At 31.2% G+C, this 27,569-nt stretch overlaps 4 protein-coding genes across 4 annotated transcripts in view; 2 read left to right on the top strand and 2 right to left on the bottom strand.

Annotated features, from left to right (window-relative positions):
* Positions 1 to 14,153, top strand: part of LOC126850961 (muscle-specific protein 300 kDa-like) — a 40,389-nt gene extending 26,236 nt beyond the window's left edge. The window contains exons 15-22 of the mRNA XM_050594451.1: positions 2,599 to 2,901; positions 5,852 to 6,109; positions 7,175 to 9,910; positions 10,220 to 10,404; positions 11,617 to 12,123; positions 12,221 to 12,464; positions 13,260 to 13,312; positions 13,934 to 14,153. Coding sequence (XP_050450408.1) covers positions 2,599 to 2,901; positions 5,852 to 6,109; positions 7,175 to 9,910; positions 10,220 to 10,404; positions 11,617 to 12,123; positions 12,221 to 12,464; positions 13,260 to 13,312; positions 13,934 to 14,153 — 4,506 coding nt within the window. The remainder of the gene's footprint in view (positions 1 to 2,598; positions 2,902 to 5,851; positions 6,110 to 7,174; positions 9,911 to 10,219; positions 10,405 to 11,616; positions 12,124 to 12,220; positions 12,465 to 13,259; positions 13,313 to 13,933) is intronic.
* A 1,051-nt stretch (positions 14,154 to 15,204) lies between these two features.
* LOC126851201 (protein HIRA homolog) lies at positions 15,205 to 20,302 on the bottom strand. Its single transcript, XM_050594898.1, has 11 exons — positions 20,099 to 20,302; positions 19,946 to 20,008; positions 19,619 to 19,729; positions 18,938 to 19,533; positions 18,523 to 18,804; positions 18,178 to 18,437; positions 17,517 to 18,072; positions 16,978 to 17,167; positions 16,619 to 16,903; positions 16,444 to 16,538; positions 15,205 to 16,285 (listed from the first exon to the last, which is right to left on the bottom strand). The coding sequence occupies exons 1-11, from the start codon at positions 20,133 to 20,135 to the stop codon at positions 16,157 to 16,159; spliced, it is 2,604 nt and encodes an 867-aa protein (XP_050450855.1). The 5' UTR covers positions 20,136 to 20,302; the 3' UTR covers positions 15,205 to 16,156.
* Positions 20,303 to 20,637: 335 nt separating this feature from the next.
* LOC126851206 (coiled-coil domain-containing protein 93) lies at positions 20,638 to 24,585 on the bottom strand. The gene is made up of 12 exons (XM_050594910.1): positions 24,331 to 24,585; positions 23,642 to 23,755; positions 23,480 to 23,574; positions 23,085 to 23,355; positions 22,820 to 23,005; positions 22,685 to 22,735; positions 22,189 to 22,293; positions 21,878 to 22,095; positions 21,454 to 21,770; positions 21,230 to 21,350; positions 21,074 to 21,158; positions 20,638 to 21,001 (listed from the first exon to the last, which is right to left on the bottom strand). The coding sequence occupies exons 1-12, from the start codon at positions 24,406 to 24,408 to the stop codon at positions 20,840 to 20,842; spliced, it is 1,803 nt and encodes a 600-aa protein (XP_050450867.1). The 5' UTR covers positions 24,409 to 24,585; the 3' UTR covers positions 20,638 to 20,839.
* Positions 24,586 to 24,768: 183 nt separating this feature from the next.
* LOC126851210 (flotillin-2) overlaps positions 24,769 to 27,569 on the top strand; it is a 41,846-nt gene continuing 39,045 nt past the window's right edge. The window contains exon 1 of the mRNA XM_050594919.1: positions 24,769 to 25,032. Within this exon, the coding sequence (XP_050450876.1) occupies positions 24,984 to 25,032 (49 nt within the window). The 5' untranslated portion in view covers positions 24,769 to 24,983. The remainder of the gene's footprint in view (positions 25,033 to 27,569) is intronic.

A 27,569-nucleotide genomic window follows, 5' to 3' on the forward strand; every position in this document is an offset into this window, starting at 1 on the left:
GTGCAGTGGTTACAAGCAACAGGTTGCCTGTAATAAAATAATGTACGTAAAGCAAAGAATATGTGCATGCATAATTTATGAATCTCTATGTTGTCGACCTCAAAATAAATGACAATTAAATATATAGTTATTATTATGACTTTTTTGTCATGATCATGTGAAATTGTTGAACATGTTTGTCACGATATGTCTATCGAGGATAAGACCAGATAGTGTACACATTTCCCTCAATTTTAAATATATTTCAGAATTAACCCCACGCTAATTAAAAACTCCAAAATTATTTTTAAATTAAAAAATTTTGCAAAGCAAATTTTATTTCCACGTTATATTATATAACCAGTCGGTGCTTTTCTACGTAAAAGTTTTTTCATTGCCGGGGACTCAGTTATAATGCAGTTGTATTCGCTATCTGCGAAAATTGTTATTTTCGTTATTTTCTGTCTGGGAGATTTAGGATAGGAACTGGTAGTTCTCGTTTTAAATTTGACCGTTTGGTTCACTTCATTGTCGGTCGAACAGCTCATCTCAGTCAACAGTTTGTTTGTAACGTGTCGTACAATGACTAGTGCAGAAATTAATCTGGACAAATTTTTAAGGAAATTGTATGCATCTTGGAGTTTTTAATAAAATTGCGAATTTATATTTTTTGCAAGCATTAAAGTATGCGTGTATAAAGTATTAAATTTAAATTATTAACATTAAATTTAATAGTCATAAAATAAAATTTTCTTTACTCCGCGTGCATTTGTCTTAAACGCACATTTTGTAAAAATTTACATAAAAAAAAAGAAATTGGAAAAAGCAGGACTCAAAAGTACAGAAACATTTGATGCAAATTTCTTGCAAATGCTTAAATAGTGCGTGGTACCACTTGTTCATGAATTAGTAAAGGTACTAAAACATATTTAAAGTTGAGCGACATTCGTACACTATCTGGTTCTCTCCTTGTACGATCAATTGACATTACAAACGATCAACAACAGATATACTCAACATGAAGAAAACGTCATATTAAACGAAATTAATTTTAATGTTAATTCTATATAAAAACTTCATTCGATTCTTTCTTCGGAAAATAAATTAAAATAATGTGTATAATGATGCAAAAATTGCAATGATGCATTATAATTGTATATAATTAACTGTAACGTTGTTTAATTGCAAATAATGTGAAACATTTCTTGAGTTTCTGATACAATCACTTCAATTGACTAATGATGTAAATGCATAAGATGTAATTTTTTTGTAAGATCTTCCAGTGATAAGATGATCTTCGCGATTGTGGCAATGTAACGGTAATGTACACTTCATAGATGAATATATTTGAGAATTTTATTTTATTTAATGTAATAGATATGAAGCGTTTATCAGCTCTCTAACGCTTTCTCTAATTTATTTTTAAAATAATTACGAAAGAGAGAGAGAGAGAGATAAACGTCTAAAATTATTAATGATATAACGTGATGATACGGTAGGTATGCAAACTATGACACGAGGTAAACCCACGTTTCAAGTTGTCGCGGCTATCCGAGTGTATATATATAATTTCCTTTTCTTATACTGGCTATCGGCTTATCTTTGTGTCTTGCCAGAATTGCAGAACGTCGGAAAAGTAACATAAATTATCAATTAATATTATTAATATTATTAATATTAATATAATTGTATGAATTTAGTTTTACATACAATGTATAGAAGCGAACAAAGCGCAATAAAATATGAATCATAAGTGGCTAACATAATTTATTTATTTATTTGTACGAATAAATTATTTTAAAAAATTTAGAAAAAATATTTTTTGGCGTCATAGATTTGTTATATTTAATAAAAATTCATATTTGACGCAAGACACAATTTCCACGTATAATCTTCATTGGAAAATTTGTGGAGAGGTGAACGAACTCAAGTATACGCGACATAGAATTATTTTGACCACGTTCTGACCGAATTCATGTAAGCCTCGAGACATCCCGTGCGCATATATGGTTTGAGGTGTTGCGGTATGTCGCCAATTTATTTATAGCGAGTTTTAAAGCAGAACCCACATGCCTATACTTTCTTTGAATTGTCTGTCACGCAAAGCTTTTAGCAGACAAAATATAATTTATATTTTTATTTTTATTCTCAAAATATATGAATAGTACGAAAAAAATGGATTATATAAATGAGTTCTATTTCTATCATCAATCTTACTAAGTATCGTAACGTTCTATATTCGAAAATTATTTTTGACAAATTTATTATTAATCTATCATACGAGATCTATTGTGAAAAAAGTACGATTTAGATTTCATTGAAGATTTAACTAAATAGTTATTAATTATATATTTATTTAAACTAAAAGGCATTCTCACTGAATATGAATTTATAATCAAAAATTTAAAATATGTATAAAATTTTTTTTTCAAAAATAAAAACATTTTTTAATTTTGACATTTATATTATATTAATTCTATCATTTTGTTCTTATGTTTTTTTTTTTTTTGTTTAATTGTGTAATCTCATTAAAATTAGAGCATCAATTTCTAATACTTGTGGCAATATTTGCAAATATTAAACATACCCTTTTCTGTTTTTTTTTTTTCTAATTAACAGGGTCTAAATGGTGATTTGGGTGCCCGAGAAGTTCTCATTGACGAATTACGTGCTGCTGCCGAGCCTTTGCGGGAGAGCTGTGCCGTAGAAGTCCGCGAGAGAGTCGATGCCATAGTAAATGAAGCCGTACAGGCTTGGGAAGACACAAGGGCCGAATTAAACGCCCTTTGCACCAGATATCAGCACGCGTGCAGGCTCTGGCAACAATACAGGGACTCTAGTGCTGCGGTAAAGGCCTGGGTAGACACTCAAATGAACACTGTGGTAAACTTGCCACCGGAGGAAGCAGTCAAGCAGGTCAAGGTAGGTGATGCTGACCTAGACTTTTTGCCACTGTCATAAGTTAAATATGAAAAGCATTTATTTTGAGAGTTGTTTACTTTCAAAAGTCTTCCGGAAACGAAAGATACATAAGGAAATTTGCTAATGCCGATAAGTAATTTAAATAAATTTCACTTAAAATTATGAAGAATGTGATTTCGTTAATCTTTCAACTCTGCAAAGTTTAAGAAAACTCTTCTTTTTCAATTGCTTATAATCGAAAATTATTGATGCTTATATATGTATAGAGGATGTTTTGATAAATGATAAGTTTAATTATACACGTCTATTTTACATTTAATGAATAATTATGAGAGAAATGAACGCTAACTTTAGGATATATCTGCAAGAGCAGCTAATCAATGGCTGTTCACCTGATAAGATACTTGACAAATAATATCCCAGCTGAGACAATAATTTTCTGTGTTTATACTTAAACGCTGATTTTTTTATATTACGTATATTTTAAATAGTACGAGTCGCATATAATATATAATATTGATAAAATCAATTCTTATATAAGTATTTTTTGTTTATCTTGTTGATCTTTGAGTCAATGCAATTCATTTTTTCATCAATAAAATAATATATATATTTAAATGTTTTGTATATATTAAGAAATATTTAACATTTTTATAATTTGTATCTTATGCACAACTTGAAATATCTAAAATTTTTTTTTTTCACGATAAACAAATTATCATCCCTTGAATGAAGAAACGCGTAGTGTCATTCTTTATTACGTGCGCGCACATAGCATAATATCGCTACTGTATGCTATAGAACGCTACCGTGACATACAAAAAAGGGACGAACAAGAGTAGAAGTTTGACTCATCATCATCATCATTCCTTGCTCACTTTCGCTCATGTAGTCACAGACATATTGGCTAGCCAAGGGTAGGTCGTTGAGAGAATAGGGGGCAAGAGGGTTAGCCATACGGACGCGCGCATCGATCCCTCGTAGACTACGCCAGTCTGATTCAGGGCGTTGCAGCGTTTACAGCATCCAGCTACACTCTCGATACGCTTCTTCAAAGTTCTTCAAAGTTTCTCTCAAATTCATTTATCTCGTCGCGAACATACGCTTCTGTTATCGTACCGCCTTATCGCGAAGATTTTTAAACACTCCCGCCGTATTTGTTAAGCATGCCAGAGAATGTGAGAGCAGATGCGCGTCCATGATGTGTAAATGTGTGTATATGCGCGTGTGGGTATGACAGTGTATGCGTGTTTATGAATACGCATCGACAATACGGACCATGTGTTCAGACGTCGGGAAACTGTATAGCGGCGCATGTGTACATTTAGTTTTATTGGAGCATTATTTTATAAGAACGCGCATTAAAAAGCAGAAAGCATGAGTGACAACCTGGATTAAAGATATGTGCACGCCGGAAGAAATAAAGGTAATACAATGACAGGTGGAGAGGGAAATAATAAAAGCTGCGAAAAGTCATGATTGTCCGTTACAGACCGGAGATTCCTGCCAAATATAACAATGCGACAGAAATAACTTTAGTGCTGCGAAAATCGCGCGCGTATCATCATCGAGTCCATATTTTTATCTCGTCACTCCTATCGCAATGATATAAGAATAATTGTATAAAAGAAAAAACAAACTGGATTAGATTAAATTTTGATTAAAAATTTTTTAAAAGTATACATTAACTTTTCATATTTTAATATTAATATTACACGAAAATTTTGAATAATTCAACGATTGTATGATAAGAACCAAATTTTTACAAAAATTGTCAAAATTTTTGTAAAAATTGTAAAAATTTATCATTTATTTAATAAAACAAAAAAATTTTAATATTTGTTTTACAGATTTCATAAATAATAATTTTTGATAAAAAAATTACATATCATCAAAATTTATCTTTGTTTGAAGCTTGAAAAGTTCAAATGTGATATATTGAGAATAAAATACTACAAAATATTCATGAACATAAATGATATTAAAAGAATCTAATAACTCTTTTGCATATTGCGAAATAAATTAATGCCACATCTGTCAAAATAAATGTATTTAAATAAAGGCGCTTATGCGAATATGAAAATCTTGTCTCATTGCTGATAATATTATATGCATCTAGAACATTAATTTATTTAATCACTGAAATAAAAAATGTTTATATTTCTCAATAAAGTATAAAATATATATATAGTGATAGATTCCAGGAAAATACAGAATAGCATCTTTATAGTAAACTTTGTTCCCTAATCTCCCATATGGGAGAAATAATGAATACATACTACATGCGTCTATAAATACCGATAAAGAAGAATAAACACATGTTTCCTACAGTAAACTCTACATTCGTTCTCGATCTATCTCGCTTGATTGCGTTTTGAACCAGCCCGAGAAATTTCTACATAATTAAATTTATAATAATTAATATATTAATAAAATTGATAATAATTATATTATAAATTCCTCGGTCAGAGTAAGAGCCACAGAAAGAAAAAGACGCGGATGGCAGTAAATTTCAATTAATTTTTTTTTAAACTGAATAGTTCTGCAACGGAGTAAATTTTTCTCAGTGTGATAAAAAGGTGATTAAATAGGGAACTAAAGAATGTAAATTAAAAAAACATTGGTGTGAAAACGCTGACTCGGAAATCAAACTCGAATCTTTCGCTCGCCGAGCAAGTGTTTTTACAACTGAGTTATTCAGACCCTTGATATTTTTTATTTTGCTTTCATATATATTTAATAATGATCCCATTTCTTCAACCGGCATAAGTTCCTTAAAACTTACGCATAAAAAATCATCGACGTCTGGCCAAGAAATTTAAATTATATTTTATATGAGGATATTAATTTCTTTACTTAATGTTATGTTATTAATTATTATATATAATTGTATATGTATAAATTAATACGCAGGCGTTAAATCTTGAGTTGAATTTTGTATTTATCTCAGATTTGCGAGGAGACACTGGCGGAACACAAAGAGAGACTGGCGGAACTACGCGGTCTAGTAGCACAGATAGCCTCAGACGTAGGTCTGAACGCCGATGGACCGCTTCATTGCGAAGTCGAAGCACTCGGTCAACGACTTGAGGATGTTCGGGAAACCTTGTCGTCTCTCGCGGATACGGTAGATGCTCATGTTCTCAATCAAGAGCTCGCCCGTGGTGATCTATGTCAGACGAAAAATTTTCTCGACTCGGTCCAACAGGTATGTGGACTTTTTCAATCATATGCTCTTGCTTCTGTCTAATCATATGTCAATCAAATTTCTTTGTTATAATATGAGACATTCAATCATTATTAGTGTTATAATAATATATGTGTATAAAGATTAAAGAAAATTTTAATTTTTCTGCTTTAAATATAAGCTAGAAAAGAAAAATTAGAATATAATAAAATATAAAAAAAAAGAGAGAACGGCGGATTTATTAAATTATAAGGAACGAAAGAGATTTCAATTTTTTTATTATATACGTATATGACGATATAATTTCACAAAATTTTTACGAGGAAGTGTAGCCAGCGTGTTAGTTAATTATCCCAGCATATTCTATTATACATGTGCGAATAAACGAATTCAAAACCTTGGAGAACAAGACCTTCCTCAAATATCTGACAATTAAAATATTTTTCAAGGATCGATGTACACATTTCCCGGTACTTAGAAAGTGATAGTTAGACCCGCGGCGTTAGGCCGCTTTAGTCTGATGTATTAACGCGTCCGTCAGTTCTTGGTGCTTGGCACAACCTCGATCATCGCTTCGCACGCGCGTTTATATTTTAATCGCAGTAGTTCCGAAACAATTTGTTATGTCAAGGCCGAAGGGCTTAACCCGAGGTGGCAATTACATCAGTCACGAAATCTGCAACAGCTGAATGGCTGCAACGCCCCGTGCACATAGCATCGGCCGAAACTTTCGAACTTGAGAACTGGTGTCGCGTCGAGTTACATTTTTCAACGCAAATTCATAGCGCTTATTGTCAACGTTGATTGGTATATAAAAGCGATTATATACAGTCACACTTGCGAAGAAAATGCATCGCATTATTAAATCATGATTTCTTCAAAATTTTTTAAAACTGTACGCTTAACGAGTCTGGGCATAAATCACGTTATGTTACTGAAGCTCATTGCCGAAGTTTCGTGAATTAAATTGCGTACATCAAATTTATTCACATTTATTCGTTTTTTTCTTTTTTTTTTTTAATTATTTTTTAAGAACCTGTCCCAGTCAACAATCGTAATCAGAAGAGCTTATCCGTCAATTTTCAGAACCTAATGACGGTGGGTCAGGGCGAATCTAATGAGCAGCTGACAGTGCTGCGGAACCATCTCCTCGCTTTAACTCGAACTGAACCGCAGCTTCAATTCATCAAGGATCGCGCGTTAGATATGTCTGTGCAAGAACCATCAGTGGTTGAAGTGATCCAATTATGGCAGCGTGTGTTTCAAGAAACCTTCCAACAGTATCATCGTTTGTCGACGCGATTGATCCGCTCGCAGGACGTAATCGCCGCACTGAAACTCTGGGAGGAATATCTGACACATGTGCAGGACTTCCTGTCAACCGGCGTGCCAAGTGATTACAATGGTTTATCGGAACATCGAAATCTCTGTGAGATTCATCGGAAACTTCTACCTGAGCAGCAAAATGTCATGTTAACGGTACGACAAGAGGAAGAGCGTGACAGGTCGATCGCCGAGCAATTCAACGCTTTGACAAATCTGCACAACGAGACACTGGCGAGAATACTAGAACGACATGCGGTGGTGCGCGACAGAATATCCGCCTGGGATAAGTACAGGCTGGATCAAAGTAAGTTATTAGCTTGGCTAAAAGAAGTCGAGAGAGAACGGCAACGTTTGCACTTACAGTTTATTCACCTGAGACGACTCGACAAGATCCTACAAAGAATTCAGGCGTTATTAGATAAGATACCAACCGGCGAGACTCAGATAGAGTCTCTTCAAAAGCAGCAAGAGTACCTCCTGACTAATTGTGAGGAGGCATTGGCCGTCTCGATACGCATGGAACACGCCGCGAATACGCAACGGATTGCCAATCTGCGCGCCGGCCTCGAGACCTGGAGGGATTTTGTTCAGAGAGTGCAAAAGCTGTATGAAGAACACATCGAACAGTCCAGCGTAATCACTTCGATCTTCCAAGAAATCAGTCAGGCGCTGAGTGCGGCTTTTCACGCGAAACCGACGAGCCTATTCAAGACAAAGGAACAATTAGACTCACTTCAACACTTGAGAATTCGTCTAGCTGATGCACAACGTAATCTCGAATCTCTCGGTGTCGTCACGGAACAGTTGAGGGAATGCCTAAGTCCGAGCGACATGAAGACGCTAAACCAGCACGATGCACTTCTGTCGCAACAATACGGCGACCTTGAATATCAATTAGCCCTACTAGCGTACAGACTTGCAGAACGTTGCAATCTTCATGGTCGATGGGAAAATAGGCTAAACAAGTTTTTGTCATGGATGGAAGACACCACGCTCCGCATGCAAGATTACAATACAACAGCGTTGGACGAGCCTGAGGAGACGGTAAAGCGACTCGCAAGTGAGTTGCAAGCGGAGATGAGTTTGAAGCAGCGCGAACTCGAATGGTTGCAAAATACTGGACAGGAGCTGATAGACATAGCTGAAGAGACGGAGAAAGCAAAACTCCAACGATCCTTGGCCGAAGTCAATGAAAAATGGAATCAACTGATGATCGACGGCAAAGCGAGAGCTAACAAGCTAGTCGATCTAATTCAAACGATGAACTTGTTGTTAAAGAAAATAGTTGATTTACGAACATGGTTGACAGGCATTGAGGGTCAATTATCGGAAACTCTTATAATCGAAAAACCCATGCAGAAAAGCATCGATAAGAAACTCGAAGATCACAAATACCTCAAAACCTCGATTGAGGCCGAAAGCGGTAATATCAGCCAAGTGTTGAATCTATGCGAGATCCTGCTGAATGATTGTGACACATGGAAAGCCTCTTTTAATACAGACGCGATAAAGAACGGCATGAACTATCTGGAAAGACGATGGAAAGCCGTATGCGTCAAATCCACTGAGCGTAAGAAAAGAATCATAATGATTTGGAAAATGTTGCAAGAATTAGATAAAACTAAACAAGAGTATGAACCTTGGCTATCCAAGACGGAAAAGTCTCTCTCAGAGCTGGAAAAAAATCTTACCGAAATCTCCAAGGAAGAATCAGAGAAGTTAATGGAGAAAGCTAAGTCAATCGCTAGAGATATTGAGGCGCATCAAAAAGCTTTGAAAATTCTCGAGCAAACATTTGGACGGTTAGCCAAGTCCGGACTGGATCCTGATAATTTCAGATCGCTCACGAGCGAGACGAGGAAGATCATCGACAGGTGGTTGGCTGTCGGAATGAAAATCAATGCCATTATCCCGAGCCTTCAACAAGAACAGAAGACTTATCGCGAGTTCGTGTACATGCATGGCGCCGCGGTCGTAGGCCTGACGCAAGTAGACGTTCGCTTAACGCAGATGCAGCATCTCGCTACTCCCGAACAGAAATCATCTCTGCGACGAAGGCGTCAACAGTTAAGGGAGATCGAGGAAGAGCTCGATACTCAAAATGTCACACTGCGAAAAGCGGATGAGCTAGCGTTGCGGGTCATGCAGGAGAGTAATTCTGATGACGTGGCCGCGATTCAGGAACTCGTAGACGAATATCAATTATTGTGGCAAGATATTAAAGAGCGGGTAACCGTGCTGAAAACGGACTTGGAGATGCAGGAGAGATCGGAAGTTGACGAAGCGGTGCAAGTAGAGACATTAAAATTCGAACAAGACACCGCGGTTCAGGTAGATACTTTACCGAGACTTATCAAAATGACCTCGTGCGATGCTTATCTGATGGAATTAGAGGCTGCCTTAAATGAATGCAATAATGCCTTGAACACTCTGGAAGCGGCGGTGACGCCTGATCCTGTTTCCGGTCCTGGACTCAATGCAGCTGCTAAAACTATCGTAAGATTTTTATCAGTTAATTTTGTTCTTATATACGTACACATTTACTACAATTAAATTCGAACGCGCACCTATACAATTTAATATGATTTTAATTGAATATATCAATTTATTTTTTCTATCGTAAGAATCTGTTTAAGAAATGGAAGATTGAGGAAGTCATGAAATTAAAAAACGTCAGAAGTTAGAGTAATTGCGTGTTCAAATAATTAAAACTAGTCAGAAAATTAATTAGAACGAAATAAAAATGTTAAGAATATTTTTTGATATTTCCCTGAAAATTATTATAAGTTAACGCGCCTATTGCAGGCTAAACTGATTGGAAGTTGCCAGTCTTCGATAGAACTGGTACGCCACTTTCATACTCTGCTCATGGAAGATGACAAACTGAATTTAGGAGCTGCTAAAAGTAGCGAAGTAGCAACACTAATAGCTCGATACGATACACTCCTTGCATTAGCAAGAACACGTGAACAGCAAATCAGAGAGCTCAGGTAAAGTTGTTTTTTTTTTTTCATTTCAATGTTTAAACGAGTTTCAATAATGCATTTATTTTACTAAATTACGAATAATTGAAAATATTGTTCGATGAATTAAAGACGCGTGAACTGATTGTTTAGAATTCTTTGCAAAAATAAACAGAAATAATTGTGTATATCCTGTGCTAATTCTTGTTATTATTCAAGTGCTCATGTGCTCGACGGATCTTCAAAGTTAATCTTCTTGAGAAATCTTGTATAAAAAAATTTTAATCTACTTTAATTTCAATTTACATTTGCATGAAAAATCATCTCCGTTTTGTTTGTTACTACAATTTTCAATATTTTCTGCATATGTACACATACATTATTATTTCTTATACATATATACTTGATATTTATTTTCAACAATATTTTATATAAAATTATATAAATATAATTAAACTAAAAATAATATATATAATATACCCGAGAAAAAAATGCACATAAGATCATATAATATAGCGATATATTATCTTATATAATTACGTAAGTCCATCTTTTTCGGGTAACTATAAATAAATAAATATATTATCCATTCTCAGACGCACTATCTTTTTTAATTTCCATGCTACTAACACCTAATAAATAATAAATGAAATAAAAGTTGATTATTGTACTATTTGTAATAGTTTTGTAAACACTTCTATTATTGCTTCAATTTTTAATTTTTTTCGCCAGTATAAACGCATTAATATCGCTTTGTATAACTTTTTAATACAGATGATAATGCTTATAGTATATTAAACCTACTAAAATCATACCTATCCATTATTCCATACAGATCGCCCATCACCGATGCATATGCTTTTCCATGTGATCAGTGAGTAACTAACTATGTAAAAATTCTAAATGTATTGCCAAAGTAAGAGTTGTTATAAGAGACAATAATTATTATGAAATATGTTTTCAAAAAGTCTTTAAAAAAAAAAACTTATAAAAAATCCTTTATTATACATCTTATGTATAATAAATCTAATATGCTTTCATAAATATTAATACTCAGCAAATATTAAATAAATTGTAAAAATTTTATTATTTACAAAAATACAAAACTCATATTTATAAAGCATATATGTTACCTATATAATAAATAACATTCATAAAATATTTGTCTAATTTGTTTAAATTACGATTAAAAAAAATATATTTTAACTACATTAAAGATGATAATTATAATTTTTACAGCGATAATGGCAGATTGACATGTCCACTATGCTCTCGCCGTAATTGGGCTCAGCTGGACAATGACTTCTGGCGTTTGGACAAATGGTTAGAGTATGCTGAAGGTACGCAAAGTGAACAGCATTCACCACCCAGCGACATAGAACAACTGGAAGACGTGATTCAAGATCATCGCGAATTTTTACTTGATCTTGATAGCCACAAGAGTATTGTAACAAGTTTGAATATAGTCGGCGCTCACTTGGCCGATCATACCGAGGATATGGAACGTGCGAAAGAGCTTCGCGATCGATTGTCTGTGGCAAACAAACGATGGGAAAAAATTTGTACAGCTGCCGTGCAGTGGCAAGAACAGTTGCAACATGCTCTCATGACAAATCATCAGTTTTATAGCATTATAGAGGAGTTGTTAGCTTGGCTCGAGCGCACCGAAATTAGTATTCGAGACAGCGAACCGATTGATCTGACTGAATCTACCAATGTTATAGAAGTAAAATATAATAAATTTAGGTAAAAATTATAAATGTATCTTATTAGTACTTGTAAATGCAATATATCAAAAAGAATATATTTTCATATAAAAATACTTATTTTATTTTTATTTTAGGGAATTGCGAAACGATCTTGAGCGTTGCGAGCCACGAGTGATATCGTTACAAGAAGCGACTAATCATCTTTTAGATGAACAAGCAGAAACTAGAACACGTTTACAGGAACTACGATTAAGACTGCAATCGTTAAGAAGATTAACCGGTATTTATACTCTTAAATTGGGAGCTGCTCTTGGGCTGGACCCGCGAGATGTTGGTCTCGCCACTACATCAACATCTCTCGCATCTCTTTCACATGACGTAAGTTAAATTATTTATACTGACAAATTTATGTCTAATTAAAACAATAACCATTGTATAATTTCATTAATCTATAAATATTACTATCGAGCTTATACATATATCCTGAAGCAAATTTCGCATGATACGTAATATATATATATATATATATATATATATATATATATATATATATATATATATATAATATTATAAAAATCTCAACAAAAGTAATTAAAGATTTAATAAAAAAATTTGCATCAAGTAAAACTATCTAGTGAAGAAAGTTTGTTTGTTGATAAACATACTGGGCACGTACTATCGTGTCTGTTGAGGCGCATTTTTTTTGTTTTGTTTCTCTAAAAAAGCGAGCATTTATCACTACGATTCGTGTTGAACTAGTTTTTTTAAACATAAATCATAATCTTGACATTTCAGTATAGTAAAAGTTTTGTTCTCAACTTACTTTTCTTTTCTTTCTTAAAAAATACAAGTTTTAAATATTGATGTATAAAAAAATTCGAGTATTTGCATCTTATAGTTTTTACAATCATCACCTTCATATCACTGAGAAAAATGGTATATTTGCTTTTTTATTTATATTTCTATATAGGTATTTATTGTAAATTATTGCACAATGTATTGTTAATAAAATCACACGAATTAACTTTTCAAGGGGAGAAGCTTCGTCCAATGATTAAAGGACATGTAAATTTAATTTTCTATTTATTAAGAGGGATGACGCTTCTCCGCCTAAATTATCCGTAGTAATCACTTGCACAGTATCTTATTGTTTTCTATTTTGTTAAACTGTAGCTACTCGACGAAGCTGCCTCTGGAACTGATCAGCCTCACACTACCAGCACAAAGTATGTTATTTTCTTTTTCCGTCTTTTATTGCATAATATTTGTAGATTAGCATTGTGGTAAAACTTTATTTATCGTGTCACAGCAGAGACAAGAGAATCCTATGGTTCATCAATTCCATAAAATATGTATACCATCTTGATGATAATTAAAATAATTAAAAGTAAAAAAAATTTAATATAAAAAAACTTGATTCTATTTTGAGAAACAAAAATGATGTTTTTGATTACTGTAACGAAGGATTATTAACAATAAGATCCACATAAATATATTAAATAATTAAAATGAAATACAATAAGTGTGAAAATTTTTTTATTATAATATCAAGTTTTTTTATATTTTTATGTTCCTTTTAATTATTTTGATTGTATTCTCTCTCTATTATTTTATAATATGTATAAATATATTAAATAATTCTTCTTTATACAGTAATTTTCGATCACTCTGATGGAAATACTATAAGTTCAATAGAATATTTTCATCAGGGCACTGTATAAATTATATTACATAGCGGCATATCTCTCTCCCCGAATTATACTGATAAATAAAATCCTATTGTAATAAAATACCTCTGTTCCATCGAAAAACTCTGTTTAATTTTTCATTATTGAAACTTGTTTTAGTGGTGACGAAAACAACCGATCAGTACTGGCGCGTGGATATCGTTTCCTAGGAAGAGTCCTTCGAGTTTCTCTACCGATACAAGCTCTAATGCTGTTATTGCTTGGCATCGCATCGTTGGTACCGTCTGCAGAAGAGGACTACAGTTGTACACTCTCCAATAATCTCGCCAGGAGCTTTACGCCGATTGCCTTTTATCCGAATGGACCGCCACCGGTATAATGAATGAACGCGATGTACTTATTTCGCTTTCATTTCATTGTTTGTGTGACTCGAGATTGATCCTCCGCAAATATTAGCAGCAAGCCAATATGAAGCATCAAATGATGAACGATCAAATTTCTTTACTTTCCCTCTGCAATCAGAGGATATATAAAAGATAAAATTCGTACTGTTCTAAGTTTGCCTCATTGGCATATTTCCATCGCGCAATCGCAAAATTATGATACATATAGAAAAATCTTTATATATATTATAAATATAGTAATTTTACATATGACGTATTTCTACGTAAATTATGTAACGGACCAAGCGGTAATTGAGAATATGTATAAACTGCACGAAGAACGCATTCTTAATTTATTGTATATTGTATATACAATATATATTGTATAGCCTCCCGATGTCTCGCAATCTTATATGCTCTCTCCATGCGAAATACGCGCGGTTGAGTATTTCAGTATCACAATGAATCCTCGAGAAAATATTCGTTATAAAAGTATAACAGCTGATTTTCGAATACTGAACTTATGTCATAATCAAACGACGTTCCACGATTAATTTGAAATTAGAATATGATTCTACATAACATATTATGCTTCGCGTTCGCCAATTCTTGTACAGAGTTTATTTTTATTTCTAAACGCGAAAAATATATGTGTACAACGAAACATGATAAGAAAGAACTTTAATGATATATGTCTCTAACATGGCTGGATTAACGCGTATGTAACATTCATGATAGAGGACATAAGAAATAACTTGCCTAACTTTATTTTTTATACGTTGCGTTTATATTGAAACATTGCGTTGAATCGCGATTTTGGAGAGTGGAATGTTGGAATTACTCTCTCTCTCTCTCTTTCTTTCTCGATTCAACGTAATATTATGATAGTTAATGGTGCTAATATTCAGAATGCAATCTCTTCTATATAAGAGAGAACGGCTTGAAAAGAAACATCAATTGCAATCTTTTGCTGTTACATTAATATTCCATAAATAATTAATATTCCATAAATAAAGTTAAGAGAGAAGTTATGATGACTGTGTGATCTATTTGTAAATATATATATTAACGATAAAAATAATACTGACAACGCACAGAATAAGCGCATTTAATTAATTCATCTTTGAAGATTAAATAGCTTTTAATGTTCACTAGTTATGCTAGTTTATTTATTTTGGAATTTTAATTTTCATTATAAATTAGGACATTTAAATGTTTAAACCTTAAACACTTCACATGTGTGTGAGATGTACTAAATCTCCAAATGTCCTTTTAATAACAAATTTTCTGGCTAATATGGGAATAATTTTTTTTCTTAATGAAAATATGGAGTCATCATTTTTTGCAAACTTCCTATTCTTGCCATAAATCATACATCTTTATAATTATATAAATTTTTAATTAAAATTCCCCTCCCCTCTCTCTATTAAAATAAACTTAAAGTTAAATAAAGAATGACGTCGTGTGTTAATCTTTTAACTCCACACAAAATTTATAGTTAATAAAGGGCCTTTTTTTCTTCAATCGCTTATAATCGGAATTTATTGATGCCTCGACATTTTCATGCAGGAAAAGTTATCCCTAAATTGGCGAAAAAAATTGTTATTAAAAAAATATTCAGTGCTTTTGGAATATTTGGTATACATACACAAACATGAGCGTGCATGTGTATATAATATATAAGAATTTATTAACTTCTACCATCATTATCCATATTCACTTTCCTGAAATATTTCATTCATTGCGAAAATGGGATTTACAATTACATTACAAAATCGGGTTTTTTCAAGTGTGATAAATACTATTGTACTAAATATTATTTATTCCTTATAATACATTTATACCTCAAATGTGGTATGTCAAACTGCAAATGTTATAAAAACTGTACAGTCTTATACATCCTAATAATATCTTTAAAAATATACAATGTGTACTACCTAAAAGTAAAATGAATTGGTTTTCAAATAACAAATTTGCATTGCAATGAGTGAATTTCCAATTAATTAATTTGGTTTTGATTCTTCAGTGTCGTTAATTGCTCCGAATATTCGAGGTATAACCTTTGCCAACGAAGATGACTACCAATTATGGCTAATACATCACCCAAAAGTTTATGCTTTTTTATTCCCTACATTCGACATAAAAAATAAATTAATTATAAAGTATGATTAAAGAAAAATAAATTAATTTGATTATTAATTAAAGATCATTAATTACATCATTATTAAGATTATTATTAAGATCATTATTTAGATCAATATTAAAATTAATGATATATAATATTACCAAAATTACAGGTTCCCACATGCTTTTAGAAGCTGATGTGTGACTTGGGCCCAAAAGGTCGTCCAAAATTAATCTTAGACGTTTCTCCAAACCATCTAAAAAATATTTGTAAATAACTGTAAAAATTATTCAATAGGTAAATGCATGAAAACATGACACATATTGCATGATGCACCTTGCGTTAATAAAAATGACACTAAGGCCATGAGCCAATAAACATATTCTTGTGCACTTCCAAGAGCTTTAGATGCGAGTAATTGTTGTTCTAAATAAGAAACCACACTTGGTGCACTATGTGGTAATCGTGGATTTGGCAAAGTATTGCCTGCAGTTCTGAGTAATCCTTCTTGCAGTGATGATAAAGGTCCCCTAGGAGCTCTATTTCCAGATGTGCTCAGTACATTGAATGACGACCATCGCCATACAGGATCTTGGCTATCTCCAATTAATAGCCATGTTCCTATACAATATTCAATGATTGTTACAATCATGCCTGAATGAAAAAAGAAAAAAGGAAAAATAAATTTGTCATACCCATGTCTTTATGATATATATATGCTCGTGCATTAGTAAATGCTATATGAGGCATTCCATTGTATAAAGTGCACGACAGTAAAGATGTTCCAGGCGCAGCCAAATGAGCGGCTGAAGTTGAAACAATCATTCTACATGTATTCCCTATTTCCCACACACGAACTGCACCACAGCTTGATATCACCATCACCTATTATATAAATTATTTCACAACTATAAATAAACACAATATTAGTTTGTTTAAAATTTAAAATCATTTAAAATCATTATAACTTAATTTCTCATGCTATAGATACAAAATACATTTATGCCACTAAATTTTGTTTATTCAAAAATAAACTTATTATTGCATTATTATTACCGAACCCAAGTTAGCAAAAATTATAAGAATCTGCGAATTCACGCGCGCGCGTATACAAATACACAGATACATACGCGCGTATACAGATACATACGTATCTGTGTGTTTCTCATAATTTGTAAAATTATGATTATATAGAAAAAACAATCGATTAACAATCGGAAATTGAACAAAATACCGCGTTTCCAACAGCATGAAGTTTTGCCAATGGTGCTGGCGGTGCTAATGGTGGTGCAGGTCGGGATCCTTTCACAGGATGAAATGTGTGAAGACTTCCATCTTCCAAACCCAAGGCTATTACAGCCGGTGATGCCGCTAACGCTACAGCACTATATCCTAAGTAAAGATCCCACGTCGATTCAGAATCTGTGCCTCTGAATACTTGCAAATGAGCTAAGCCCTGACTATTAGTGACCGTCACGGCATAATGACCTGCCTGCTGAGACAATGAGCTGGATGGCTTCAGCGGAGGAAGTAACATTTGACCTCCAGTCTTTTCAGACACAAATTTAGGTTTTTTATTCGGTGAAGAGTGATGTATTTTCGGCGTTGTTTGCTCCTTGCGTTTCAATGTAAGGGAAACTGCCGGAACATCAACAGCGGCTGATTTTACTGATGACGAAGTAACATTGGGCGCGACAACATCGTTGCGTTTCTCTATCACAATTAAACTTTTTGTTTGTACTTTGCTTGTGAATGTCTGTGTGCCTAAACTGCTGCTGATATTTGTGTCTCTAAAAATTGATAAATAAATTCAATGCAAGATTAAAGATTAATTAAAGATTAAATTTAAAATTAATAAAGATTAAATTAAAATCTCTCGCGACAAATTAACTTACGTTGTATCTGCTGGTGGTGGAATAAACATAGGTGTAATTCTTCTTTTACCATCCGAAGTCCTCGTTTCAATTTGTTTATTAATAGGTCCCTTAACCAAAGTAGTTGAACTATTAGTGGTCGGTGGAATGCTTGGAGCAGATGGCATTTGAAGAGATTGATTTGATACCGGTGGTTTCAAATTAAGAAGTTCTGGTGCTTCCATCACCATACAACTTCCCTGAACTAATGGTTTACCATACAATCGTTCATGAAGGCTACTCTACAAATAAAAAGAAATAAATAACTAATTCTTAAGTAAAATGTGTAAAAATAAGAAAAGTTTCATATATAGCATGTATAATTACTTGTTCAGCAGGATCAAGAGGTTGTCCTAATTCCTGTTGAGTAAATTCAATAAACACAGCAGTTCCATCCCAAGAACATGCAGTAAGGCGAAGACCACACGGTGACCAACTAGCATCTAACACAGAATGTGTAAACAACTCATGTATTACAACCAAAGGTCTTTTCAATGATGTTAACCATACAGATAAAGAACGATCTCGTGATCCTATTGCAACACAGCAATATTGCTGTGGTTTGGAGGAACCTGGCTGTTTCTTCTGCAGAATATTACCATTAAATCTCTACAAAGAAAAAAAAAGAGGAATTATCCCATAAATATGTATGCCATATGCTTACATAAATGTTTCAATATTATTTTTGATAGAAATATATTCTCTCAATTTAAGAAACAAAAATAATATTTTTAGTACATACAACACAAGTTACTGCTTTCCTATGTCCAACAAAATCTTTATCTTGTGTCCAACCATCTCTTTCTATTATTTGTGCTGTAGGTCCTCCTCCATTCATTGCATGGGCAGATACTAAATACTGACCATCTGGACTCCAAGAAAGTCTTAGGACGTGAGTCGTTCCACCACATTCATCAAAAGGTTCAGATATCAATGCTGCTTCTGTCCAATCCGTAGTATGCCACACCCTCAATGTTTTGTCGTCAGATTGAGACGCTAAATATTTTCCCACAGGATCCCAAGTAATCCCTTTTACAAAACCTGTGTGACCTTTTAATACAGCAACAACTGCAGGAAATTTTGAAGCATCCCATACTATTACACTGTTATCCACCGAAGCTGAAGCTAGCCATGGACTGTGTGGTGCCCATGCAAGATCTAACACATCAGCTTCATGCGAACGTAAAGTTGCAATGCATCTCCAAGCTTCCACACTGGCTTTTCCACCAAAAATTGAACTTCCACCTGATCCTGATAATCTCCAAATCATAATAAGTTTATCTACACCACCTGATGCCAATAATCCACTGTTGCTCCACCTCACACAATTTACACAGGCTATATGTAAACAAATAAAACATATATATATAATTTTTATATACATATATGTCAATTTATAATAAAAGATAAAATAAATCTTTACCTAAATGATTATCTAATTGGCAAAGCATTTTTGGAACATTAGAATCCAATTCAGCAGTCTCATCAATTACTGGTACCATGTTCCATATAACAACTCTTCCAGAATCACCACCTAATATTTAAATGTAATAATATATAAAGAATAAGAACAAAATTTTAAGTATTACTCTATATATATATATATATATATATATATATATATATATATATATATATTATTATTATTATTATTATTATTATTATTATTATTATTATTATTATTATTATTATTTTAACAAATATATATCTATTAAAAAATAGGATAGCTAAAAAGAAGAAAACAAGATACCTTGACCACCAGTTGCAAATCTTCTCCCATCAGGATGTATATCAATGGAAAATATTGGATATCCTGATGAAAAAAAGATGAATATAAGGTCAGTAAAAGAGAGAATTGTAATCATTCAAAATATATCGTGCGAATGCAATATACTTTACAAACCATCATGAGTAACCCAATTCGGTTTGACTAGCTTCATTTTCTTTTTTTTATCGTTTGAGACTACGTAATTGTTCACAACTCGATAAAGAATCCTTAAATTTTGTTACATTTTAAGTCTATATAAATCTACAATAATTCTCATACAAAGAGAACATGCCTCTAACCTCTGGCACAATTTAAAAACTTATAAGGTATAACCTTTCAGACGTATACTTCAAGGCTTACCACACACGAAATTCCATATTCTATAAGCATAAAGGTACTTTTTCAATCTTTTCATACTTGCACTGCCGCTTTTCAGTGACATAGGGTGCTTTCTGTTACAACAACCGCTCGTTGAACGTTCAGTGAATCTGTTCGTGATTGGTGTATATTTTTACATCTGTCCAAAATTTATAAGCTATGCCAATCATGAGATTTGTTTTTTATGGCTAAACTTTTTGCACTATATATATATGTATATATACATATTTATTTAAATTATTATAAATTATCATAAAATTGAAGTTTATTTAAAAACTTAAGGAGATATAGACAGATATATATACACGCACACATGTCTACATATGTCTTAAAAATATTTTTGGCATTATAATGATGGCTATCATTATATATTATATAATGTTTCTATTTTATTTATATTTATATTTATATATATATATATATATATAATAATTAGTTTTTTTTAATTAAATATAATTTTATATTGCAAGTTTGCAAAAAGTTGTCAATTTGATTCCTTTATGGACCACGAAGTTGAGCTAGTAGAGCCTCATTCTTGCGACATTCAATAGTGAGCTGTCTGACTGCCGCAACGTATTTCCGTTGTTGCTCTATAAGAATAACCAGTTGTCGACTAAGCGCATCTCGTCGATTTTTTTCATCAGTACATCGTTTTTCGACCTAAATAAAAAATTAGATTTTTTTTTATTCTGTAACATTACCTAATCATTGATTCATCATTTTATATATTACCATTCCTTTGTTGCGTTTTACCCCAGCAACAATTGTTTCAAATTGTTTCAGGAACTGTTCCTTGCCACTTGATGATGCCATAGCTCTATTGTAAATTATATACTTTATTAATATTAAGAATATTTTTAATGCCATTAACATTTGTGTGATACATACTCATTATAGTTATCCTGAATAGAATTTAGCAATGATAATTCCTTACTTATATACAGTTTCGTGTCATCAAGAGTATTATATAATGTATAATATTGTTTAGTTTCTTTATGTTTGGCTGAAACTGCAATCAGAATTTTTCAAAATTAATTTTATCAACTTAATTTTATATCAGTGTATTAAATACTTATTATATGTGTTCATCAATTAAAGTAAATCTATTTAACCTTGATTATAAAGTTCCATAAAGCGTCGCTGATATTGCGTTAGTTCAGAACGTCCTGGAACATCATCCATTTGCCTCATTAAGGACGCAATAATTCTATTCTTTTTAGCCAGCTGTAATCGCATTCGTATTACAGCCTCTTTTTGTTCTTTATATTCTTTGACGCAATCTTCTTCTTCTGCTGGAGCATCATCTTCAACTTCTTGTAACAAATCGCGAAAAAGATTTAAGTCTGACTTGCATTGCTCTCGGAAATTGTGTTCTTGTTCTTTCAATCCATCATGTACAGAGAGAAGCTCTTCTAATCGTTTAAAAACACTAAAAAAGAAATTATTTTGTATAATATATATAAAACAATTATTAATATATAATAGACTAATATATAATTTAATTAAAGATTAAATAATTTTATTATTTCTTAATACCTATCATTATCATTAATTCCAATTTCTTGGATTTTTTTGAACGAATTCTCAATAGCTTCTCTTTTTGCACGATGTTCTTTTATTTTTTCTATTATTTCTGTGAGTTTATTCAACAAGCCATCTCTCTCTTTTGTTAACTTGCAGATTCTAGATTGCAATGTTGCTTTTTGTTTATATAATGCAATCAAAGCATGTGACATATCAGTTATACCACTATCCTAATAAAAGTGTAAATAAAATAATAATTTTATATTTTATCTTATACTTCAATTATATTACAAAAATCACATGTATTCTATATAAAAATTTACCTCTGTTTTAGAAATAGACATAGCTGCATATTTTTCTGTTGCTTTGGCAATTTCTTGTACTTGTATGTCAACTATGTTTCCAACTGTATTTACACTTAAACGCATCTGGATTAAAAGATTCAATTAAAATTTAAAAAAATAGAATTTTTATACAAAACTTTTTTTTATATAAACTCAAAAATATTTTATATATCTTATATTTAATTATATGTTAAAATATTATATATTTATTGAGACTTTTTTTAAAATATATTTTTAAGTATAATTTAATTTTGAATAACAATATTTTTCGTGTAAATTTCAAATAAAGAATCATTAATTTTTTTCAAGCTTATGCTACGAATAAGAAATATAAGAATACAAATATATTGTGCATTTATTGTTAATAAAGAGTTTTTAATCTAAAAATTCCTTTGTATTAAAATTTATTTAAAAAAGTGTGATATTTAAGATAAGTTTAAAACTTCTATTATATATTTTTTTTAATTTTACATACCGAATTTTCTTCTATGATGGCTAAAGCAGCAGTAATCTGTTCAGTAGTGTTCTATAAAAACATTAACTATTATATAAATTTTTCTAATAATACTAATAAATGGATAAATATAGAAATGATAAAAATGATTCATACTTTTTCATTTTTTTCATTATTCAATTCATGTTTTGAATTGTTGCTTTTAGATTTTGTCAATACTGATGTAGTTTTAATAGCATCAAAAGGTGCTTCATATTCCAGTACTGTTCCAATAAATCTGCTTGATTCATCTTTGATAAAACCTTCTTTTTGCCTGAATAAACGTCGTGGCTCATAAGCTTTCTATCATCAAATGTAAAATTGCATATATTAGTTAAAAAACTAAAAATCTTAAGTGTGTTTCTCTAAAAATAAATCACACCTTCACCAAATGTATATTTTTAATGACAGTTTTGTTAGTTATTGCTCCATTTTCGATATTTTCACTAAACGAATGTTTCTTATTGAATTGATTCAATGCAAAACTTCTCACAAAACCTGCCATTTCTTGCCGCATTTCCATAGAACGTTTCACTAACCATTGAATAACTGGGAATATATGAATACAATCTAAACCTTGTATTTGATGTGGTTCTATTCGATATGGACAGTTCATTTTGGGGAGCATGGCTACAATTTTCTCTGTTAAAGAACTGCAATATTTTACAAAATATATAAAAGTTGTTTAAAGAAAATTTTTATATTAAAAAAATGCAATTAAATAACATCTCTTATGCATTCATAAAAATTAAAATTTTCAATATATATAAAACATACATTTTTTGACCAATGGTAAGATTCTCTTGAAAAAGTAAATCCACATCTACGTCAAAGTTGCATGATTTGATACACCAAGTCATTCCACCAATAACCTATTCCAACATATCATTTATAAAACTGTATATAAAATAAAAATAAAATTAAAAATAATTCACAAACCTTATCAAAATTTGATAAACCTTTTATCCGTGCTCTAAAGTAACCTGCTGCAACAAGTAAGTCAATAATCTCTTGAAATTTAGTAGTTTGTTCCTCATCTTCGCGTACATCAGCCTGAAGAGAGAGGGGGAGAGAGAGAGATGTATTATTAAACATTCAAATAAATATAATTCTACATTAGAATCAAATCAATCAAACTCTATTTAATTTCATAAATGATAATCTTATCAAATAATACCTAGAATATTTTCTTAATATGTACAAAATTAATGTTATTTTTTTTTATTATTTGACAAATGAAAAGAAAGTTTATAAAAGAAACAAATTATATATTATTAAATATTTTCTTATATTATTTCCTATAATATTTACAATTTCTTAATGATGTGCACGCACACCTATTCATCCATGCACATTTATAATATCAGTAAATAAAAATGTACACATATCATACATGTATGTATATCTCTAGCCTTCACTCAAAAAGGTGTCAAATAAATGTATTTGATAAAGCTATACAATAAATATCAAGCGATAGAGAAAAATACATCTATTCAATAATATACAACAATATGTAATTGTGGATGTATTTAATATTTAATTTTAATATATCAAATTTTTAGAGTGCACATAAATTTTCCTAGTACTTAATTAATTTAACAGATATGTATATATTTTGCAATGCATACCTCCGTACTTTCAGAAGTTCTTGATAATCTTTTCGGTACATCATTCAACATACTACGATTTTTGACAGTTGCTGCCATACGTTACTACACAGCTGATTCCTTAAACATCTATAGTTCACGTTACATGATCTGTAGATTTTCAGTACTGACAGTATCGGAACACGAGGGGTTAGATATGTTCATTATTTATAACTACTCTAGCACTGGTTATTCCAGTATAGGATTTGTCTAGTATAGACTAGAAGATGCACTTCCTACACTTTTTTTACAATAAAGAATAGACAGGAAAAGTATGCAAAGAGCACATCTCTAGGTACGAACTCTCTATGATTTTCCAATACGTTTGGAATTTAGTGATTTCTTTTTACGTTTCTTGGGGACTTTCGGCAGGCGTAAACAATTTCCAACAGTGGCCTTCACCGACCTTAATCCTGCGATTGACATTTGACACGGTTTGTTGTATATTATTAGTGATTAGCCGGGCGTTTTAAAATAATTTCGTATTAAATTACGTCACTGTGCTCCGCGTCGTTTACGCTCAGTGTTATTGATATCCATACTTAGTGCCATCGTTATTTTCCGCGCCATTGTTTGTTGTCGTCATCGTTTCTACGTTACTTTACCCTAAGTAGAGAAAGAGGTTATTTTTGGCGATGGGAAACGTTCATACTTGCGGTCCGAATGAAGCTCTTGTGGTATCGGGTAAGTGTTTTTTTAATTTCTTAATGGACATCAGAACGTGCAATCTCAAATACTGCGACATGCGATTTTGGAGTTGCTTTGCAATATTATTGGATTGCCCTATAGTAACCATTAATAGTCTCTAATTGATACTCGGTAAACAGTTTAATTCCATATAAAAATGTTTATAAAACGTTTGAAATCTTATATCGTGAACATTTGCCTCAAACTCAATCATTTAACTTCACCAATTTATATAAATAATATGAAATAGTATAGTAACTTTCTACAATGCCTATTTTGCTGTAGATTTTGAGTTTTCTTTGTAAATTAAAACAAATAAATGAGTAGAGAAAAGGGGCGAAAGAAGGAAAAAGTCTTAGTATGTACTAAAAAAACCATATATTTGTGAAATAAAAAATTCCTTACGTGAAACAAAAATTGGTAAACATTATTCACAGAATAGTGTTTTCTGATAATTTTCTAGCATGTTTTTATAAACAGGTGTTAAAACCAATTATTAATAAATTATTTTTATTTGATGTCATCATTTGTAACTATTTGTAAATGTTTATATTATTATTGTTGTTGATTCATTTATATATAGAAACTTAATAGTACGACAATATAAAACAAAATAATATGCTTATATATGAAGAAATGTTGAATTAAATAAGTTTGTAAGATATTATTTGTCAAGAATATCTTATTTTTATTTAACACAGAGACACTACACTTATACATTTCCATTAGTCTGATTAATAACATCAATTGTAGCTATTAAGATGATAATGCGAATAATTACAAATGGTGAAACTAAATAAAAATAATTTATTAATAATTGTTTACTTGTTTACTTGTTTAATTATTTAACTTAAATTTTTTATATTTATCTTTAACTAAATTAACATGAGAAGTAAATTGCCAAGAGTTTTAAAATTAAATAGATTAAATTACAAAGGAGAATTAGGAAGCTATGTAAATATATAGTAAATATAGCTTATGTAAATGTATAGTATATAAATTTATATATATTTGACAATGACACATTTTACTTGTGAAGCTATATATCTTTTTATTAAATAATTTTATATTGCAATGTCTCAATTAATATTTATAAAATTGGGAAGAATGTTACCAAAATTCTAAAAAGGATAATGTATAAGATTTTCGATGGCAATATATATGAATATTTAACATAATATATAATAACAATAGCAGCATATATGAATATATAATAATAAAATGAGTAATAAAATAATATTTAATTGACCTGTGAATATTTACCATTTATGACCATTTGAATGACTATGAATGTTTACATACAATATGAATATTTACTATTTACAATAACCTTTATATGTGTTGTCAAGGATATATTCTCAAGTAACTTACAAAAAAGATCTGACCTTATATGAATATTTACTATATTTTACACAATTTATCTCCATACAATATATAAATAGCTTCCATATATATATATATATATATATATATATATATATATATATATATATATATCTGAAATTCTTTAAAAGTTTTAAAACTAATTTTAAATATATGACCTTTACCTTTATATAGATATGTAAAATTTATAAAATATTTTACACACACAAGAGAATCAAACCTATTCTCTTAAAAATATATATCGCGTGTAGTAATGTGTGCTCGCGCGCCTGCGTCATCATGTATGCATGTGTGTGTGTGTGTGGTGTGTGTGTGTATGGTGGGAGGGAGTACACATAAAATATCTCTTGCGCCCGTTTGATATATTTATATATTACTTAATTAATATAAAACGTATAAATAATAATACATATATAAATAAGAATATATTAAATAATTAATGTCTTATATTATTAGGTATGAAAAAAAAATAATTTTTAATTACGACTTAAATCGCTGATAATGACATATTACTTGTTATGGAGTTAATTATTCGTAGTAAAAAATATTCATTGCGTTTTTTTTGTATTACAATATTGTTTTATTAATTCTATTAATTATGAGTTTACTTTGCTGTGCGATGCACATGGAATGAAATGTGGAAAATTTCCATCGCAATTACCAGTTGCGAGGGCAGTGACGAGGAGAATGCGTCAGTGACGATCGATGCGTTTGATCGTATCATATCCTTGAGCATTTAATGTCATAAATACCTATTTGTCGATCGACTTAATGGCAAGCCTAATGAACATTATTATAGTAATGTCAGTAGCAATTTGCACGATAATTGCCGTTACTACTTGAAGGTGACTTACTAAAAAAACCAGCTAATTGAATTTATGCTTTGGATGTTAATAAAAATACGAAAATATTAAATATTTCTATAAAAGAATTTCTATAAAAAATTTATATTAATTTATAGAGAGAGTTAATTTGTAGAAAATAAATCACTTTAGAAAAGTTACTGATCTATTTTACCATAGAAGCGAGTTTTTTTCGATATTGAAAGTAAAAATAATAAACTATAATTACTTCAGCTTAACAACATGTATATGTTTCTCTTCAGATGGCTGATTACACAATTAAAAAAAAAATACAGGAAGAGAATAATT

This window comes from Cataglyphis hispanica, chromosome 7 (assembly GCF_021464435.1).
Source record: "Cataglyphis hispanica isolate Lineage 1 chromosome 7, ULB_Chis1_1.0, whole genome shotgun sequence".
In the NCBI taxonomy this organism is placed as follows: Eukaryota; Metazoa; Arthropoda; class Insecta; order Hymenoptera; family Formicidae; genus Cataglyphis; species Cataglyphis hispanica.

Coding starts and splice junctions, on each gene's coding strand:
- LOC126851201 (XM_050594898.1), bottom strand. CDS start 20,135: ATGAAGCTAGTCAAACCGAATTGGGTTACTCATGATG. Junction 19,730..19,945: donor ATTTGCAACTGGTGGTCAAG/GTATCTTGTTTT, acceptor TTTAAATATTAG/GTGGTGATTCTGGAAGAGTT. Junction 18,073..18,177: donor CCACCACCAGCAGATACAAC/GTAAGTTAATTT, acceptor ATCAATTTTTAG/AGACACAAATATCAGCAGCA.
- LOC126851206 (XM_050594910.1), bottom strand. CDS start 24,408: ATGGCAGCAACTGTCAAAAATCGTAGTATGTTGAATGATGTACCGAAA. Junction 22,736..22,819: donor ATAATGAAAAAAATGAAAAA/GTATGAATCATT, acceptor ATGTTTTTATAG/AACACTACTGAACAGATTAC. Junction 21,002..21,073: donor TAAAACGCAACAAAGGAATG/GTAATATATAAA, acceptor TTTTTTATTTAG/GTCGAAAAACGATGTACTGA.